The sequence below is a fragment of the Poecilia reticulata genome, linkage group LG2, assembly GCF_000633615.1.
Source record: "Poecilia reticulata strain Guanapo linkage group LG2, Guppy_female_1.0+MT, whole genome shotgun sequence".
Classification (NCBI taxonomy): domain Eukaryota; kingdom Metazoa; phylum Chordata; class Actinopteri; order Cyprinodontiformes; family Poeciliidae; genus Poecilia; species Poecilia reticulata.
This window is the reverse complement of record NC_024332.1, coordinates 6,987,965-7,007,712: the sequence shown is the minus strand read 5'-3', so window position 1 is coordinate 7,007,712 and position 19,748 is coordinate 6,987,965. Positions and strand designations below refer to the sequence as shown.

Below are 19,748 nucleotides of genomic sequence, written 5' to 3'. Positions count from 1 at the left end.
TTTAATTTGTAGGATTGGTTTTTGTTCTTGGTTAACTGATCAATTTAATGGCTTGATTAGTTTACTGTTAACTTGTTAGGGAAAAAAGTCTGAAAAAAACATCATACAAATGAATAAAAAGCAGATTTCAGTGTTTGCAATATAGCAACTAATTGTTATGATCAAAATATAATGTAATGAAGTTTTCAGTCAAATCCTACCAGAATGCCAATTTGTCAATACTGGTCTGCATTTAATATTAGTGGATCCATCATTAGCCATTATACATGAGCTGGTAACATTGATAGTTATACACCATTTTGTGTGATATTTCAACGTAGCCATGCCAGATTTTTGGTGTAAAATGTATGCTAAGTCTAAATAAAGCTGAAATAATCAATAAAGAAAGACTGTTTCTAACCTAAGCTCATCTATATCCCCTTTTTAGCTGTACTGGTTTTGTACTTCAAGTACTTCCTGAAGTGGGATGATGACTTCTCCACAACCATCTATCACACCTTTGTAGCTCTCTGCTACCTGAGCCCCATCCTGGGCGCCATCATTGCTGACTCATGGCTCGGAAAGTTCAAGTGAGTCACCTGACAGTTCCCGTTTCCTCCTGCTTGCTGCTACGTATTGCATGTGTTCTGCTCAGGTTTATTCAATTCATTTGAGTCCAGTTCAATAAAATTTAGTTCATTAAATTAATTTCAATTTCATTCATAAATTCCATTCAGTTCAACCCAGTTCTGTTCTGTTCAGTTCAGTAAAATTGCATTAAATTGATTTCAGATTCAGTTCATTTTGTTTCAGTTTGTTTAATTTGAAATCATTCAGTTCAGTTCAGCTTAGCTCTGTTCAGTGTTCAGTTCAATAAAGTTGGATTAAATGAATTTCAAATTCATTCCGTTTAATTTGGTTCATTTAATGTAGTTCAGTAAGATTCAGTTCAGTTCGTTTCAGACTACTTCAGATAAGATCCATTAATTGATTTCAGTTCATTTCAATTATATTCCGTTCAATTTAGTTCTGTTCAATTAAGTTGAATTCAACTTTTAGTTTAGTTAAATTAATTGAACCTAAATTTTAGTTGATTCATTTCAATTCAGTCCAGCTCTGCTAAATTAAATGACTTTAACTCACCTTATCGACATACCACAAGCTTATATCAAATGTTACATCAACACAAGCAGATACAACTCATATCTAGTGATTATGTAATCTAATTAATCCAATCATAAAGAGAGATTAAACAGTTTCAGGATGCCTCAGATAGTGAGCTATTAATCTGTATCTAGCTGACATAAAACTGGCTCACTGCCTTGTATCCCCCCCCTTCCCTCTTTCTGCACAGGACCATTGTTTACCTGTCCATTGTTTACGCGGTGGGGCAGGTCATCATGGCCGTCAGTGCAATCCATGACATCACAGATGGAAACAAGGACGGCACCCCCGACAACATGACCTTACACATGTAAGCTGAAGAACGAAACACAGTAAAATGACACAGAAGTTGTGTGTTTACAGTGTTTCCTTCCACCACCTCCCAGAGCTCTGTCCATGGTGGGCTTACTCCTCATCGCCCTGGGAACCGGAGGCATCAAACCCTGTGTGGCTGCCTTTGGAGGGGACCAGTTTAACGAAGATCAGGTTAGATGTTACAAAACAAAAAGAGCTATTGTGAGAAAAAACAAACTGCCTTTTGATACAGATTAAAAAAAAAAACCTGCTCATTTTAATACAATTTAGAATGGACTGAATTTTAAACTGCACTATTTTAATAGGGTATTTTAAACTGTATTAAATTAAAGTTTAAATACAGTATCTTTACTGTATTTTTACTGCAAAAATACAGTAAATTCTGTGTTGAATTTACTGATATTTATGTTCAGAATCTTACATGTAAAACACTATGTACCACATCTGAATATACAATCTCAACCGTGAAACAAGGTAGTGGTGCCGTCATGCTGTGGGGATGCAGTTCTTCTACGGAGATGGAGAACTTCTAGATTTTTGTTATTTGTGAAGACTTAGAAAAAACAAAAAATAAATAAAATCCTTCCATTTGAAAAAAGGTGCTTTGATCAAATCAATCAATTCATATGCACATTAGGCAATACAGTTAAAGGGAAACAACACCAGAACTGACCCTTCCCCTTTTGTACAGATGCCTTCGTCAATTATCAGCCACACCTGGTCAGCAGTTTCTCTATCTCTGCTTTATTCCCCGTTAGTCGTTTATTAACATACACAGCTCATTTACGAGCTTTATTACAAGTTCAAGGTAAGTGACCAAGATTGCTCAATGACATAAAGAAGCAAAGTGGAGACACAACATCAGGCAAATTTATCATCATAGAAACCCTAAACCTTCCAGTCATTATGTCAGGTTCTCTTAGGATTAGGCTAAATTGTCTTTAACAAAAATCGATTCCATATTTAAACATTTTTGGATTCTTGAACGCATTTTCAAACTACACTAAATAGCTTTAACACTGTCCAAAATGTCATTCTATAGTGTAAAATTTAACTGAGACTGATATTTTAGAGCATGTATAACAGTAATGATTGAATAGATCTACAGAAAATTGGCAAATTTAAAATTAGAACTGCTTTAAAGTAAAAAAAAACAAAACAGAACATAAATACTTTGTAAAGAGAAATCAATATTAGCACATTTTAGATATTAGTGGTTTTTGTTTGTATGGTTCTGAGCGTAAAATCTCTTCTCAAACATCCAACAGGACAAGCAGAGAGGAACCTTCTTCTCCATCTTCTACCTGTCCATCAATGCCGGCAGCCTGCTGTCCACCATCATAACCCCCATCCTCAGAGGCAGGCACCGATTCTCAGAAACGTCACACACTCCTTAAAATACACCAAGTAACCACAACCAGATGCTGACTGTATGTGTGCGTTCTGTGATTTCCAGCTAAGAAATGTGGAATTCACACTCAGCAGCAGTGCTACCCTCTGGCCTTCGGGGTCCCTGCTGCTCTCATGGTGGCCTCTCTGGGTGAGATCTTCACTTGAGCTTGAGTCGTGACAATCAAGCAGTGAATTCAGAAAAAAAACAAAACAAGACTATAATAATTCATGTTTTGTTTGTTTCCAGTCATCTTCATTGTCGGAAGTGGTATGTACAACAAAACGGCACCGTCGGGAAACATCATGGTGAAAGTCTTCAAATGCATCTTTGTGAGTTCCTCCTCAGCGATGGCTTCATCCAAGCTTCATTTCAACATTACATTTGCTTCTGGTTACATCTGAAAGGTCTCTCATGTGTTTGCAGTTTGCTATCAAGAACCGCTATCGTAATAGATCTTCCAAGATCCCAAAGAGAGAACACTGGATGGACTGGGCCGAGGAGAAATATGACGTAGGAAGAAGCCTGTGTGAAAATTAATAAAAAAACGAGCAGCAGAATGGACAGAAATTTATGTTTGAGATCTTCTCTGCTTCGCTCTAGAAACTCCTGATTGCCCAGGTGAAGATGGTGTTGAAGGTTCTGTTCCTTTATATTCCCTTGCCCATGTTCTGGGCTCTCTTTGACCAACAGGTATGTGACTAAAATCCTAGATTTTTTTAGACATAGTAACTGAAACTGTATCTTTGTAAACTTTGATATGCCTTGACACGTTCCAGTTGGTAATTAACCACAATCTAAACAAGAACTGTTTGTCCTGCAGGGTTCAAGATGGACACTCCAGGCCACCACGATGGACGGTAACTTTGTAAGTTTTCTTGTTTCTGCTCTTCAACTCCTAATCTCCCACCCCATGGAAATGAAGATTGCTAAACGGAGCTCATTTTCTCTTCAACAGGGTTCGATGGTAATCCAGCCTGACCAAATGCAGGTAAGACTGTACCGGCGATAGCATCGCCCCACTGCTGAGATGAACTGATTGAATCAAACTGCAGCCATTTTATGACCCTCCTTCCTTCCCTCCCCACCAGACTGTCAATCCCATCCTGATTCTGATAATGGTCCCTGTCATGGACTTCATAATCTACCCACTCATTTCTAAATGCAAACTAAACTTCACGTGAGGAGTCCTTTTTTTTTATAATCTTTTCCACTTCTAAGATCTTGTGAGCCCTGGTTTCAGTGGCTGAATGAATGTGTTCAATTCTGTTTTCCAGTCCTTTGAGGCGGATAACTGTGGGGATGTTCCTCGCTGGACTTGCGTTTGTGGCTGCTGCCCTGCTTCAGCTCCAGATTGATGTAAGTGAAAATTAATTACAAAATATTGAACAAAAACAAAGCTCATGAAGGATGGTTTCTCCCTTTTCCAGGCAACCCTCCCTGATTTCCCATCGAGCACTGAGCAGCAAGCTAAGTTCATCAACATGGTTGACCGACCCATAGATATCACTGCTGGAAACTATACTTTCCAACTGCAGGCTTTTCAGGTAGGACTATACAAAGTGGAAAAAAACAAACATTTTGGCTACCACAGTTTGATAAACTCCTTAGCTTTGAAAGATAAAATCCACTGTTTTCTCCCACAGGGCAACGAGGACTACTATACATATGATGAGCCATTTGCGCTGAGAATAAATTCTGGTTCCCCTGATTTAATCAGCTTACCAGAAGGCACTCGTAACACTCTTGTCATTGTTGAAGAAGCAGGCGCAATGAGGAATATAAAGGTCAGCATAAAAGTCAGATCAAAATCACATGTATTCTTATTTCAAACATTTCCCAGAAACAGTCACATGGATTTTGTTCTCAGACATGTTTTCTGGTTACAGTTTGGCGATGTTGTTGCAAAGCCGGAGGAGGGAGCTAACGCCATCAGGTCGGTTTCAATTTGTTATCGTATGGCAATAAAAGCTGGTCATGCATGACCTGTTGCTCCTTTTTGTTGAGCAACAGAAAGAAACAGTTAAGCTAGCCTGGTGAGTGTATCTGCAGCGGTAATTGGGAAAGAGGTAGGGTACATCCTGGACATGTTGCTAGCCCAGGGGTGGGCAACTCCAGGCCTTGAGGGACGGTCTCCTGCAATTTTTAGGTGCATCTCAGCTTCAACATGCCTGAGTCAAATAATGAGGTCGTTAGCAGGACTCTGGAGAACTTGACTGCACTTAGGAGGTGATTCAGCCATTGGATTCAAGTGTGTTGGACCAGGGAGACGTCTAAGAGTTGCAGGACACGGCCCTCGAGCACCAGGATTGCCCATCCATTGCAGCCAGGGCAAATATTTAAGTCCAACTTTGAAATTTAATGGAATCTTTTATCAGATTTAGTCAATCGGCCTCGGTTCATCTATAGCCCACAAGAGAAAATTCATAATGAAATCAACATCTTTTGAAGAGTGAATGTGGGACACCTAAACTGCTGTATTAATTGTGCTGTTTTTTTTACCTTTCAGATTTTTTAATGGTTTTGGCCTGGCTTTGAACATAACAGTGGGTGACGAAGGTTTTGGGAACATCATTAGCAAGAACATGTCCGTATACGTCGATGTACCACAAGGAACGTAAGTTTGACTAATTTGACCGCTACGTACAATCCTTCTAAAGAAAGTTATTTCCTCTAACTGGTGATTTTGTTGTGACAGGGCTGAGTTCGTGATCAAAAATTCTGCTGGAAATCAATGCGTCTTCAGTCGAAAATTTGGCTTTGGCAGTTCTTACACTTTCATCATCCCACCAACCTTCACACTTGAAGAAAATGTAACTTTTAAATCCAACCTGTGCAAGATAAATAGCTGTGACATATTGTTTTTGATTGAACTAATTTCTATTTGCTTTGCAGTGTGGACAGCACATCAAGGAGATGGAGGATATCAAGACCAACTCCATCCACATGGCCTGGCAGATTCCTCAGTACTTCCTTATGACATCAGGAGAGGTGGTGTTCTCCGTCACAGGATTGGAGTTCTCGTATTCGCAGGTAACAAATGTTTATTTTTAGGAGAATGAGGGGGAAACAAACAGGGAATGTCCAAGAATAAGGCCTTAATACACACATTTCTGCTGTACAGGCTCCCTCCAACATGAAGGCAGTGCTGCAGGCTGGTTGGCTGTTAACGGTTGCCGTAGGAAACATCATTGTGCTGATTGTTGCAGAGGCTGCCACACTTCCAGATCAGGTGAGCAGGAGGTTCCCTGTTCTTCTTACTGACTTTAATCTGATAGAAGGCTGTGAATGAAATTGGTTATACTTGCTTTTCAGCTGAAAGTTTCTAAAGAAACATAACGTTAACAATAAAATTCTTTTCACTTAGGTTTTTTATGTTAAAAACATGGAAGTTTTGTTGTAGGACATAAAATCCCAGGTCTTGCCAGGTTTAGTAGGTTGTTCTATGATCTACTGGACCTGTTTTCACATAAACTAAATCAGGACACTGTTTCACAGCGGGCCTTAAAAGGTCTTAAATTGATGTATCTTTAATTAAGGTCTTAACATGTCTTCATTTTATCTTTAAAGAAATGCAAGTTTACCTTAAATACATTACTAACTGGTCTTAAATTTGGTTGTGGCAGAACCTACATAGAATTTTATATATTCTACATAGTTTTTTTTCTTACTGGACTTTTCTGTTAGGCTTGACAAGGTTGAAATTTGACTCGAGGCAGGTGAGGCTAGCAATAATTAGGTGCTACTGATAGGCCTTGATAGCCAACTAGCTGACTTTCTAACATCCATAATGGGTAAGTGCTAATTAATTGTCTTTTGTGCATTTCTGTCACAAATTTGATTCATAATGGTCTTTAAGAAGTCTTTAAAAGTCTTAAATTCGAGTTGATGGAACCTGCAGAAACCCTGTACAGCAGCATTTACAGACATTGGCAACTACTGAAAAACTTAATTTAGTTTTTAATGCATAGTGTCGTGCAAAAAGTTTTTAAACACTTAATATTAATTTAAGTGATTTTGTTTCAATAAGAATACATTTAGAAACATTTCACTTTTTTTCTTAAAAAAAACGCCTCTTGTACTACACTTATTGGCCTTGGCTAAATTTAATGAAGAACTCCTGAAAACTCCAAAGAAACTCCTCCGACGACAATCTAAGCATCTCTTTATAGTAGGAGTTTCAGACTTGTCATCCAAAGTCAGTTTCTCAACTAATCAGTGGAAAACAAATCCATACACATTCATATATTTTCTGAAATTTCAATAAACTCTTGTGTCTTTCTTTACCAGTGGGCTGAATACGTTCTGTTCGCCGCCTTGCTGGTGTTGGTGTGCATAATCTTTGCCATCATGGCCTACTTCTATGAATACATCGATCCGGCAAAGATAGAGGCCAATTTTGCAAACTTGGAGCCTGAAGATGAGAAGAAGAAGAACTTAGAAGTGACCAAGAAGGACATGGTTGAGAACCATAACGAGAAAAAGAGAAAGAGCTCTAATTCCAGCTCCGATGAGGAAGAAACTTCACAGACCAAATTCTAAATCGAGACCTCTTCCGGCTTCTGGCTTTACGTATACAAAATCTTCTGGGTTCTGTTGATCAGGTCTAAGAGTGTCTGTGATGTTTATCACAGAGACAAAAAGATAGAGTGAAGGTATGACCAGGATGGGATGAAGGATCTGAAGCTGGTTGAAAACAGTGGAACAGTACAGTACTAGAACAGTAGTTCTAGTGTAGGATTCTATTTGGACCAGTTCCCGGATCCCAGCTTAAAATCTAAAGAGAATATGCTATTTTGAAGATAATGTTTGCTTTGACTGTAATTTCTGACTAGTCTTTTGTGGAATTACCCCAAAAACATTCCAATATTTGTATTTATTTCCTAACAGTGTTTTATGTATTGTAGAAAACTTTTATGACTCTTCCATATGTGTCATGATGGTGATGAACACCCAAAGCTTCCTAGTTGGCCAGAAATGCTTCATTGTGGCCCAGGAGTACACGGCCCTGGTTGGTCAACAGAGTCTGCGAGAAAGATGTTAGAAAGACACTCTGTAATAAAAAAAATAAAAAAAATCTAATGTGTATTAAAATGAGTATTTAGTAAAAATCTGTTGACTGCTGTGGGAATTATTCAACATTTTTATCTAGAGAAACCCAGTTTTTAGGTAGTTGTCAAACAGTCGTAAGGGTGGACTGAATTAGCCAATTAGCTTGAACAGATTGAGTTAAATCAGACATGGAGATGAGTTTCAATTAGATCTGGATGTGTCTAATTGGAGAGGTTTAGCTGGAAGATTCTCATCCAGACATGCTAAAATGTTTGGATTAGCCTTTGGAAACTAAGATGAACAAAATCTTGTTTTAAAATGGTTGATTTAGTGGTGGCACCAGATTTTTATTATTTTTTCCAGCAGATTTTAGGTGGGAGTTTGCCATTTTGTTGTGGGTGCTGCTCCATGAAGTGATTGATGTTCAATGAATTTCTGTTCAACACTGTCTGCAAACAGCAACAACATGGACAAACCCTGGCTCGTCAATGACGCCATACACCAACAAAACTCAACAATAAGCAACAGAGGGTTTATGAAGATTTAAAGATACAGATATCAACTTACAGAAGTCTAAAAATTCAATGCTGGATGAAATATGGCAACTCATGATTGTTTATAGTAGCTCCGTCCTCTTGTGTCCTTTGAAACATTTGGCAAATCTGGTGGAGCTCTAAATATAAACAACTCACATTTAACTATGGATCCACAGGAAATGTGTGTGTGTGTAATGAGGGTCAGTGAGTTCTTAGGAAGGTCCGACTTGATTGAATGAGAGCTGTTCAATAAGATAATACTTGGGAGTTTCTAATCAAGAACAGGTGTCTAATAAATCCATGGTGGCGTTGTACTTTTTGAACGCCAGGTGGCGCCTATAAAATATCTGCTGGCATTTATTAAACGTGTAGTGACGCCAAATAAACGCCAGGTGGAGCTTTTGGAGGCACTTACTGTACTTCAGGTAACCCTGTATACTGCATTTGTATACTTAGCTGAATATTAGGCTACAAAATGTAGGTGTTAATTTTATGTTTCCCCTTGGTGCAGTATTTTGAGTTGCTGGTTGTTATTGCTTCAGTTTCATCCAACGTTGTCTCCCGCTGGGATGGGAAGTTCTGCTCCAGGCAGGTGAGAGATAAAACTGCACTTGCTGGACACGAAGGAAAACAAACACTGCATACGCATCACCCTTAGCAGACCATCCATGCCAATAAAATATGGTAGTGGCATCTTCATGCCGCAGTGATGCTGTTAACCAGGAAGAGTAAAGCTGGTTAGAATTGATGGAAATATAAAGTGAGCCAAATACAGGACAATCCTGAATGAAACGCCGTCTCTAGCTGCGTTTCCATTACAGATATGCACAAAACTTTGTCAGTATTCCACCAACATAACCCCCCCCACACACAATATTGCAATTACCACGTTTCCATTACAGTTTTGTGAAATACGCTAATTTCGATATAACTGCAAAATCACCTCATCCTAGCACAAAAAAACTTAATAAATGTGGGGGAATTTTTACAAAATTGGCGTGTTTCCATTAAGCAGATTTATTTCTGTAATTCTAATTTGCGTAATTTTTATGGTCAATGGAAACCCAGCTACAGGCTAAAGACTTGATTAGTTCATCTTCCAAAAGAACAATGACGCCTAAAAAGTACAATAGAACAATAAAATAGTTCTTGTCAAAGTATATTTATGTTACTAAGTTGGTGGTGGCTGTGTGGATAAATACAAATCCACACTTTTTAGATTGTTTTTGTTAAAAAAAAAAAGAATAACAATGTGCACACACATCATGCTAATAAAGTCAAAATCTTATGTGCTGCTTTGCGTTTATGATAAAAGTCCCCCAAACTAAAAGGTCGTTTGTGGTGATGAAACAAAATGAATAAGTGTGTGAATATGCTTCATTATTTGTGCATATGTAAAAGAATTCACTCTTTTATACATGCACAGCAAAGAGACCAAAGTTCTCCGTTAGCATTAGATCTTTATTTCTCATGTCACTTTAAAAGCTTACATTTAACTTGGGAATTTTCAAATGACACAAGCAAAGATTATATACAGTACTATAAATCATCAGCTATAATAAAGGAAATCAAATGTACACATTTTGTTGTTATTTCTGTAGCATATGTTGTTTTTTCTGAAAGGTATAGATATTTTTTTTTGCCAGAGGCAGATGCCCATATCCATAAAGCATTCCATATTTCCATACTTAACTCTTTGCTGTTATAAAAATATCGGACATTTCTTAATTTTTCTCAATCCCTGTTTTGACAAGTGCATCTTGATGCGACTCCTCAACATTATTGCTGCAATAGCACAGTAGTAAATTCTGGAACTCTTAAGTAAACATATATATAGTAAAACATGGCTATTAGCAACTGGTTTTGTTTGTTTTTTTTACTTCCTCTTACAGGAGTCTTTAAATACTCAACACTTTCAAAGTGCACAAAACGGATCTGAAAATTAGAAAAAAACAAAAAAAACAAAGGTGCAAATCATACTACTAGTGAAAGCGTCAGAGAGGACATGGCACTTCTATAGCAAGAGGTGAAGATGGACTAGGATGGCGTTGAACTGTGCAGCTAGTCTTGATTTTGGCCAGAATAAATGATGCGCTTGAGCTCTTGTGGTCAGACACGGGCCGGTACTGGAAGTTGATTTCTAAACCGCTAAAATTTTGGTTCTAAGGTGTAAAAAGTCCTTTTAATGAAAGTTAAGAGAGTGTCTGGTGTTGTCTGTGGAGCACAGAGTTCCTGCACTGCTAGTCAACTAGCTTATTTATATCATTTTGTTTTCAACTAGAAAACCCTCTAGGAATAACTTTCTTTTCCATTTGTTTGGAATTTTTTTGTTCAAATACTAAAGGCAACCATAACCAATTCCGGCCCTTGCCTACTTTTCTTTGCCAGTTTTTCCTCATTTCCACTTTACTTTCTCAATACTGCTAAACTGAAGAAAAAGAAAATACTTCAACTGATATCAGTTTAATGTGGTTCCTCCCTTGTAACAGTCCACTACCTTTTATTCTAGTCCTAAAGTCTTTCAGTTCCCTAAACATGAATACAGATAGAGGTTTTATTGTCTGCTTCTTCTACACAAAGTTAACTTAATGATTCTGTAGGATGTTGAAATGAAACACCGAAACTCAGTCACTTGAAAAAGAACAAAAAACAAAAAAAAGACAATTGTCACATATGTGTAAAATGAAACCAACTAAATCTGCGACGAATGCTAGAACGCTGAAAAAGGCAAGGCATTTTCTGTCGTAGTAACCTTTGAGATGTTTTAAATACCTACGTTGTCTTTAATCAGTATCTACAAAATGCGCGTCGACCATTTTGTACACAGTGATTTATTTTCCGCAATGATAACTTGTAATCATGTACAGCATGGCGCCCCCTCCTGCCTCGGAGGACAAAGTCCACTTAAAGCACTTTACCTGAGGTTTCTTTAAGAATGCTGCAATTTGCCTAAACAGGGAGTTTCACAAACGAAACCGAACACACACACACACACACATGCGCACGCACACACAAACACACACACAGCTTTTAAACTTGGATAACATCCCTGGAGGTTCATCGAGCATGCTCTCGTAGTTTCTGGGGATATGACGCCTGCATTTAGAGAACGGGGAGGGTCTGAAGGGAGACTTTCAGCTCCTCATCCAGCAAAATCCATGCAGAGACTCTGTGTGAGGCATGAGGAGTGTCACATGTGCAAAAGCCCAGGGACAGACTTGGCTATTGCTGATTTTTTTTGCAGCTGGTCGCTCTCACTTTTGAGTCTTTTTTTTCTTTTTCCCCCGCTGCACCATCGTAGCTTCCAAACATCTTCTCTCGTTAATGGATAAAAGAAGCTCTGCAAAGTGTCTCTGTTCTCCACTTTGGAGTTCAGTCTTTTTTGTTTTTTTTCTTTTTTCTTTTAAATAACAGGCTAAGTTAGCGCCCCTCACATGGAGGTCAAATGCAGCCAGCTGGTATTGAATGACTTGACCCTCAACGTTTAACCCTCTGACCTGGCTAGGGTGTTGATGGGATGTGGGGACCTGGGAGAGCAGGTTTGGGGTAGAGAGCCGACCTCTAGGGGGAGGAGGAAGATCTTCTGCTTGTGGAGAAGCTGTAAAAGTAAAACAAAAGGTCAACAACGGAGCAGATGTTCAGCCGCATTCTGTATGAACATGAGTAGAGCGGTTACCTCTGGAGCCTCTGCACCATGTGAGCCACCAGGGAATCGGAGATGCCGGGGTAGGCCTCTTCGGCCAGCAGGATGGCCGCTCTCAGCTCGTCCAGGACTAGCGGGTTCCCGTTCACCTGCTCCTGCCGCGCCTTTAGCTGAGATGGGGGTCAGAGAGGAAGCATGACCCAACCAGTTCAAACGCTTTGTAAAAGTGTCCATACCTGTTTAAACTCACATTGTGTGACCTTATAACGAGGAAGGAACTGTATGTTTTCCTCCTAGATATTAAAGTCTCCTAAAGTGCTCCAAAGAATCACCACTGCTTGTTTTTCCATCTCTAGAGAAGTGTCTCACGTAGAGACAGATTTAATATCGTGAACATGCTCGAGGGCCAGCAGTCCTTCCTGCCCCTTGAATCATAAAAGTCACATTAAAATGTAATATTCCACAGCCGGACATTGCTCTATGTTTTGCTTCATCCAGAGTGTCTGGACTCTGCTGTTGAGAAACGACTGCTTCCTGGAGGCGTGGACTCTGATGAGGTTTTAAATGTTACCCAATCGCTAACATTTGTTCGTGACGTATGTAATGTCCCAGTGTGACACTATGAAGCTTACCAAAAATTGCCTGTAAGCAACAATCCGCTGTGAAGAAAAAAGTACAGAGTCGAACAAAATGGCTGCGAATGTTAACTTAACCAGAACCAGTAAGAGCCAATAAATGTCTTTGCTTGTGTAGAATGAAAAGTCTAAGTACGCCCATTTAAATAGAAATCAACCTAATTTCATAGTCTCATTTTGCAAAAAAAACAAACCATTACATTTCATTAAATTACATAATAGACTTTTTCAGAGAGCATTGAGGGTAGGATCCTCACCTCGGCTAATGCAGGAGAAATGACCGTGGTCAGGCTCTGTGAATAAGGCCTCCTTGGAATGTCTTTTGTCTGAGGAAAGAAATAAAGAAATTAAAAACCAGTAATGCTTCTTATTGTGAGCATTATAAAAACAACTTTTTACAAAAGCATTGGCTGACCTGGTCCGTCCCCCCCGACTGTCCCTCTCCGTTCTGTAGTTTCTTGGGGTCCTTTTCTCGGATGGTGAAGATCCAATCATCACTGCCAAAGTCATTCCCGCCTGACGCCTGGCCGTCCTGTTCTCTGATCGGACCAACATTTCAAAAGAATTATCAGTACAAGCAAAGAGTCTGATCAGCTCTCAAACTAAAGATGAAGGATGAACTTTATTTCCTGCTGAAATGGCAGCACACTTACGAGTCCGACTCGTCTGAACTGGACTCTGTAGTTCTGGACTGTTCAGACTTCCACCTCTTGTATTTGTCCACCAGCTCTGTCAAGTACGACGTCTTCTTCGCATGGCGGACGATCAATTTATGCTTCAGCAGTTCTTTGGCAGTCGGCCTCTACAGAAAGAGCAAAAAAGAAAGTGAGGCAATGCAGTCTGGAGAAATGAGCCAAAACATACAGAAATTATGCAGAATTATGCTAGACTACATACAAAACTGGGCTCTTTGTTGAGGCAGGCCTCGACAAACTCCTTGAGAGGTTTGCAGTAGTTGCCCTCGAGTGTGGGCGGGTTGTTCTTTGGAATGAGGAATAACACCTTCATGGGATGGAGGTCTGAGTGAGGCGGCTCGCCTTTTGCCAGCTCGATAGCCGTGATTCCAAGTGACCAGATGTCGGCCTGGAACGYGCGGGAGAAATAGGAACAACAGCAGTGCTTTGAAACGATACAGTGTCTTGAACAAGAATGCAAACCCCTTGATGCCTTCTGTTTTCAATGGATTTATTTAGTATTGTCACAAACCAACAAGGGCCAAAACAATTAATGAAATTTATCGCAATTAATCGTTAATTTGCTGAAACAACAACATACTCAGAGCAATAATTAAGTCTAAACTGTACAAAGATTAAAAAATAAAACCTTTGCAAATATGCTACCCTGAACTAAAACTTTAGTTGTAAGTTGAAAAATTTGCAGAAAGTGCCAATTTTTTTAAATCCTTTTAATCAATAGAATAATTGATTACTAAAATAATTGTTAGCTGCAGCCTTAAAACCAACTCAAAGCAGTGAGCAACTCTTTCCAGGTGCCAAAGGCTTGCTCTGTTTGAACTCACCTTAGAGTCATACGCGGACTGTTTGATCACCTCCGGGGCCATCCAGAAGGGCGTCCCGACAAAGGTGTTCCGTTTGATCTGAGTGTCTGTGAGCTGGCCCGCCACTCCGAAGTCGGCCAGCTTCACCTCTCCTTGCTCGGACAGCAGCACATTGGCAGCTGTGGACAAACGGAGAGCGTTAACGGTGGAAAAACTCTTGGTCTTTACAAAGCTGTCCGTCTCCATCGATTTCAAACGGAATTCTCAGGTGAAACGCAGACTGTATAATGAATGAAGGCTTAAGTGGATGTCTATAACATTAATGCGCAATATGATATTCGCGTGTGTGCACTCTCTGAAGCCATTTAGTCAGCTACCTTTAATATCTCTGTGGATCTTCTTCTCTGAGTGCAAGTACTCCAGACCCTTTAGGATCTCTCTGAGGATTGTGGCAATCTGAGTCTCATCTAATGCGCCGGGCTCCATCTGTGACAGGAAAACAAACAGAGACACATGGCCATCGGGAACTGTACTCGTTTCACTAAACAGTGGCAATATGTGTAGATAAAATTTTAAGCTAGCTTGGATTTGGTGGAATGCATTAATAGTAGTGGGCATAAAAAGTTACTGCATACTTGCAGATTTCACCGCTTTTGTGTTTTTTTTGTCACAACTAAATGTTTCAGGTGATCAAACAATGTAAAAAAGACAAAGATTACCAGAGTAATTTTAAATACAAAATTTAGCTTTTAAATGATATTTCTATTTAACCATTCCATAACATAAATATGATAAATATTCAGTTTTTAAATCCTAACTCAACTGTGATTTATTTCTTTTGTTCCATTTCATTAGCCAAACTAGAGTTAGATTAACAGACATGTATAGTTAAGAAACTACTTAAGTAGAAGATGTCAGGCAACATGAAGTAGGCCAAACATAAAATCCCAATAAGCAACACCATGCCCTGATCTAAAGAAATTCAAGTTGAGAACAAAGTCATTGACATGTGTAGGTACAACCCAAAGAGAAAAGATCTGGACTGTTCAAAGTCCTCTTTGACTAATGCAAGCTAGTCACTTTCATTCAGATCAGTATCTAGCTTTGCAATGGATATAGCCTCCTGCGACAAAGACATAAACACTAGGGGCACGATACTCTCAATTCTGGCTAGAAATTGATAGTTGAGATACAAATGTTGAAATGTTGTTCCCTCCAAGCTGCATAGACTACCTAATATTTGAGATCTAGGTTTGCTAGGAACTTAAAGCTGCAATACTTTAGACCCCTTTTTATTTATTTATTTTTTTTAGGTTATGACATGCAGCCCCATCTGTAACAACTTCCTAATGTCTTTGAAGCACAAACCTCTGTCACCAACCTGCCATCTGAGTTTAGTTGAAGTTCAGTAAAAAGAAACAAGACATAAGGACAAGCAAAGCAGACGTTTTCTGTGTGAACAGAAAAATCACTTACCAAATCTAGGGCAGAGCCCCCACCCAAATACTCCATGATGATCCATAGCTTTGTGTCCTGTGTTGATGGAGACAGAAAAAGAACAGAAGCTCTTTACTGCTTGGCTGCATGCGAGCAGAAAACGCACAGGCTCCCAAATCCAGACGCTTGACAGAGAACTTCCTACAAGCCGGTGAAAACTTGAATAAGTTGTGATGACCCTATTAAGAGTCTGGTAGTCAGGTGGGTGTTTCAAATCATCTGAGGCTAATCCTTTTTTTAATTTGGGATTATTCACAAGGAAGAAGTGGGTTAGGGAAGAAAATCTCATTCCACCAGCTCATTTAAGATGCTGCTATGCCAGCTAAAACAAAAGTGCGCTTTATGTCCAGTGCTTTGGAAAACCACTTGTTTACCTTTTTTTGTTTTTTTACACACTTTGTAATGATTACAATCATAAACGTTAATGTACTACATTGGATTTCATGAGACAGCCCACATACTCTTTCCTTTCACTACTACGCACCATTTTGTGTTTAGTTAACGCATAAAATTCAGTTAAACTACATGAAAGTACGTGGCTACGATGTAGCAAAATGCAAACAGTTACTGGAGGATGTTGTGAATTTGTAATTAGGCGGCTACCTTCAGGTAAGAACCGTAATACTTGGTAACAAATGGACTGTCGCATTGGCTCAGCACAGTGATCTCCTGTTGGATGTCTTCAATCTCATCTTCTGCTTCCTCCAAGTCTATGATCTTAATGGCCACCACCTTCTGCGTGCGATTGTCGATGCCTTTGAATACCTCGCCAAAGGAACCCTTTCCGATGCGCTCCAACTTGGTAAACAGCTCCTCGGGGTCCACTCGGACATTCTGGTCATTGACGGGAAGAAGCAAGGGGAAGGGAGAGGGAAGGTGGATTTAAATAAAAAATCATAATAAACAGAATGAAAGAAAGGTTGGGAGTAAGTCAGAAACGCTGGCAGGGTGGCATTCTTTCACTCATTGCAACACTTGGTTTATGTAAAGAGAGAGAAAGAGACAGGAGAGGTAAAAAGGGGAAGAGTAATGACTGGATAACGTGCAGGTTCAAAATAAAAGTAATAAAATTAAAACCAACTGCTAAATTTATCATTTTATGTTTAATCCCTAGATAGACCTTTAGTATGTTGATGACAGTATAAAGATTCACTAATCAGCTGAAGGCTACAACTTAACCTATAAAACAGCCATCATGGACTTCAAACATGACATTCAACGGAAAAACCGAACCAGGAAATGAATTTTCCACAATGTTCTATAGGCTATTTCTCTGTGGCATTCATATCATAGAGTGAAATGGGGAGAAAACAACTTGCGTACCACAGGAAGTGAACTAAAATGACTTAACTCTCCAGAGGCTGTTATGTGGAAAACACTAGAGTAGGCGCTGACAAAAAACAACTTCCTTTTATGACCTCTTTTGGCCAGAGAAATGCTCATTACATCCACTTTAAAGGCAGAAGACTTTTGAAAAGAGACACCCTCGTTGTTATGAAAAGACATCAAAAGCTGCTGAAAAGAAAATACACATTTTCCACAAAAAGCATTAAGAAAGGCATTTATGTTCAGCACTGTCAATTTAAAACCAGGGGTTTGCATGCGTCCCTGTTCCAACACACCTGAACCACATAGCTTAATTACCTCCTCAGTAAATAGTCAAGTTTTCCAGCTAATGGCCTCGTTGTTTGACTCAGGTGTGTGAAGCAGAGATGCATTTAAAAGTTGCAGGACACCAGAGCTCGATGACTGAATATGAGAACACCTGGTTTAGGTGATTGGCCGTGTTTAGGTAGGTTGAGTGTTATCCTGAACTCTATTTAAAGATGATAAATTCAGCAGCTCTGAGGGTTTAATATGTAACCCAATCCTGCTTTAAACTTAAGAACTTTCCTTCTACCTGTCTGATGCTGTTTGCTCACCAATTTCTGAAAAAACAAAAAAAAAAACTATTAAGTCTTAACTGAACAGCTACATCCCTACTGAGATTAAATGACACTCAGTTGTATCCTTTATTCTGGTTTAATTGTCTTTAGACAGTTTGTTCCTCTGAATCGTGTTATAGTAAAAGAGGAATTCAAATGTTAATGTATACAAAAACTAGCATCCTACATGTTTTAGACGAGCCACTGCTCCAACACAGGTTTTAGAAATGGCTGGATCACTTCCTCGGCATGTCATCAGGTTCTACAGAACCTACTAATAAACTATTTTATCAAGGTGTGCTGGATCAGCGGAACATCAATAATATTCAGGACTGGACTTGGCAGCCCCTGATGAGCCTTGGCAACCCCTGAAGTCCCCCAGAGATGTTGCACTGTGCAACATTTCTCGGGGTTTCAATTACATGGCGTGGCATTTTTAGAATTTTAAATCCTGAGGTGTCGTGAGAATTTCCGAGCCATGCTAAGGTCCTTAAACACCTCATCTCACTAAGCTGTTTAGGTGCACAGCATTATTAACCCTCGACAGGGACTCTGTGTACAGTATGTTCTAATGCCCTCCCCTGCATAAAGTAAAACGAGCCCATTAAAAACACTTCTTACCTGCATCCCCGGCAGGTTACCCTGAACGGGAGAATGGGCCATGATGAAGGCGACTGGGTTTGCTCCTCGTCCTGTAACGCGGGGGCTTAGATCGCCCCGGCTGTGATGCTTTCAACGCTATTAATCCTGTAGGACTCCTGGCTATCCAGATTTGAAGAGAACAGTTTTCGCTGCTGTTAAACTGTGACACCACCGTCCTCAACACTCACTTAAGTCCCCTTACAGTCACAGAACAGCCCAAAGACTCCAAAAACAGCTGAGCCCACGAACTGACGTCTGCTAACGCAGATGCTAGCTGCAAACAAGAAATCCGCAATGTTAGCAGGCTAACCTGTTAGCTAAGCGTTAAATCAAATTTGTCGCTTTAGAAAGTTGAGCTGCTGTAACTAACCTTATGTCCGATAACTTATTTAGAAGCAACCGCTATTTATATTGGAACGAGCCCAAGTGTCACTTTGTAATTGCACAATGTCTCAGTAACGATGCTGTCAGATAGCAAACATGGTTAGCAGGTTAGCTCCCAGAAGACCCGATAAACGGTCCTTGCGCGCGCCGCCGCGGAGCGCACTGTGTCTGCATCCGGCAAGAACAAGAGCCGGAGTCCGGGGTGCACCCAGCCTATATCTCCGCCCCGACAAGTCCTCAGCACCGCTTGAAACCTGGCGTCTTCAACAGGGGGGGCAGCTCACAGATGTTTTTGTTTCCTCCCTCACTTTCGACCCGTAATCTCGGCCATCTTGTCGGTGCCGTGACGCCGAGCTGGGCGGATCCGGATCATCAGCAGCAACATCCTGACATCTCAACAGCCTCGGTGCTGATGCCAGCCGCAGACTGATATTCCCATAGCTTGTCAGGAAACTTTACTTAGTCACATAAAAATACAAGTTGCAAATATGATCAAATAAATGACTCCAAATTAATGACACAACCATTAGTCATGGATGAATTATTATTTTGACCAAAATTTGTAAAGCCCCTTCATCTGATACATCTCTTCATCATGAGTTTATGAACACTGCTTTGCAAAGATATTCAAATCTCTAGATAGTTTTCACATTTTACCTTGTTACAACTACAAACCTCTGTGTATTTCATTGTTATTTTGTGACATGTCAACAAATTATACATTATTGGGCTGGAAACATACACACAATAAATGGTTTTACAAAAAAATATGAAAAGTGTGGCTTGCAAACCCCTTTATGCTGATACCTTTAAATAAAACCCAGAGAGACCTTAGGAAGGGCAGCCATGTCCTCCTTTTGCAGACAGTTTTGGGACTATCCTTGACTGAGCTGTACTGGCAGTTGCTAAACTGGATCTGCAGCTTCAGAATTTGTGTCCCTCTTGTCTTGAGAGCATCTGGAAGAAGTCTCCTATCATATACACTGCTCAAAAAAATAAAGGGAACACTTAAACAACACAATATAACTCCAAGTAAATCAAACTTCTGTGAAATCAAACTGTCCACTTAGGAAGCAACACTGATTGAC

General features: G+C 39.8%; 2 protein-coding genes across 3 annotated transcripts in view; one reads left to right on the top strand and one right to left on the bottom strand.

Annotated features, from left to right (window-relative positions):
- Nucleotides 1-7,916, top strand: part of slc15a1b (solute carrier family 15 member 1b) — an 8,961-nt gene extending 1,045 nt beyond the window's left edge. Inside the window, exons 4-23 of the mRNA XM_008424875.2 lie at nucleotides 428-569; nucleotides 1,334-1,453; nucleotides 1,530-1,629; nucleotides 2,727-2,817; nucleotides 2,915-2,998; nucleotides 3,098-3,180; nucleotides 3,275-3,361; nucleotides 3,452-3,541; nucleotides 3,672-3,716; nucleotides 3,807-3,839; nucleotides 3,940-4,028; nucleotides 4,126-4,207; nucleotides 4,279-4,395; nucleotides 4,495-4,635; nucleotides 4,738-4,784; nucleotides 5,358-5,465; nucleotides 5,547-5,661; nucleotides 5,744-5,881; nucleotides 5,973-6,080; nucleotides 7,139-7,916. Coding sequence (XP_008423097.1) covers nucleotides 428-569; nucleotides 1,334-1,453; nucleotides 1,530-1,629; nucleotides 2,727-2,817; nucleotides 2,915-2,998; nucleotides 3,098-3,180; nucleotides 3,275-3,361; nucleotides 3,452-3,541; nucleotides 3,672-3,716; nucleotides 3,807-3,839; nucleotides 3,940-4,028; nucleotides 4,126-4,207; nucleotides 4,279-4,395; nucleotides 4,495-4,635; nucleotides 4,738-4,784; nucleotides 5,358-5,465; nucleotides 5,547-5,661; nucleotides 5,744-5,881; nucleotides 5,973-6,080; nucleotides 7,139-7,390 — 2,072 coding nt within the window. The 3' untranslated portion in view covers nucleotides 7,391-7,916. The remainder of the gene's footprint in view (nucleotides 1-427; nucleotides 570-1,333; nucleotides 1,454-1,529; nucleotides 1,630-2,726; nucleotides 2,818-2,914; nucleotides 2,999-3,097; nucleotides 3,181-3,274; nucleotides 3,362-3,451; nucleotides 3,542-3,671; nucleotides 3,717-3,806; nucleotides 3,840-3,939; nucleotides 4,029-4,125; nucleotides 4,208-4,278; nucleotides 4,396-4,494; nucleotides 4,636-4,737; nucleotides 4,785-5,357; nucleotides 5,466-5,546; nucleotides 5,662-5,743; nucleotides 5,882-5,972; nucleotides 6,081-7,138) is intronic.
- A 1,960-nt stretch (nucleotides 7,917-9,876) lies between these two features.
- Nucleotides 9,877-19,052, bottom strand: stk24b (serine/threonine kinase 24b (STE20 homolog, yeast)). Of its 2 annotated transcripts, XM_017310673.1 has the most exons (12): nucleotides 18,647-19,052; nucleotides 18,256-18,550; nucleotides 16,313-16,543; nucleotides 15,689-15,745; nucleotides 14,590-14,698; nucleotides 14,234-14,391; nucleotides 13,612-13,797; nucleotides 13,368-13,516; nucleotides 13,130-13,253; nucleotides 12,972-13,040; nucleotides 12,113-12,249; nucleotides 9,877-12,034 (listed from the first exon to the last, which is right to left on the bottom strand). In XM_017310673.1, the coding sequence occupies exons 2-12, from the start codon at nucleotides 18,295-18,297 to the stop codon at nucleotides 11,998-12,000; spliced, it is 1,299 nt and encodes a 432-aa protein (XP_017166162.1). In that variant the 5' UTR covers nucleotides 18,298-18,550; nucleotides 18,647-19,052; the 3' UTR covers nucleotides 9,877-11,997. The 2 variants fall into 2 exon arrangements, with proteins under 2 accessions (XP_017166162.1, XP_008423204.1); XM_008424982.2 differs by having other exon boundaries at nucleotides 18,256-19,052.
- Nucleotides 19,053-19,748: the final 696 nt, after the last annotated feature.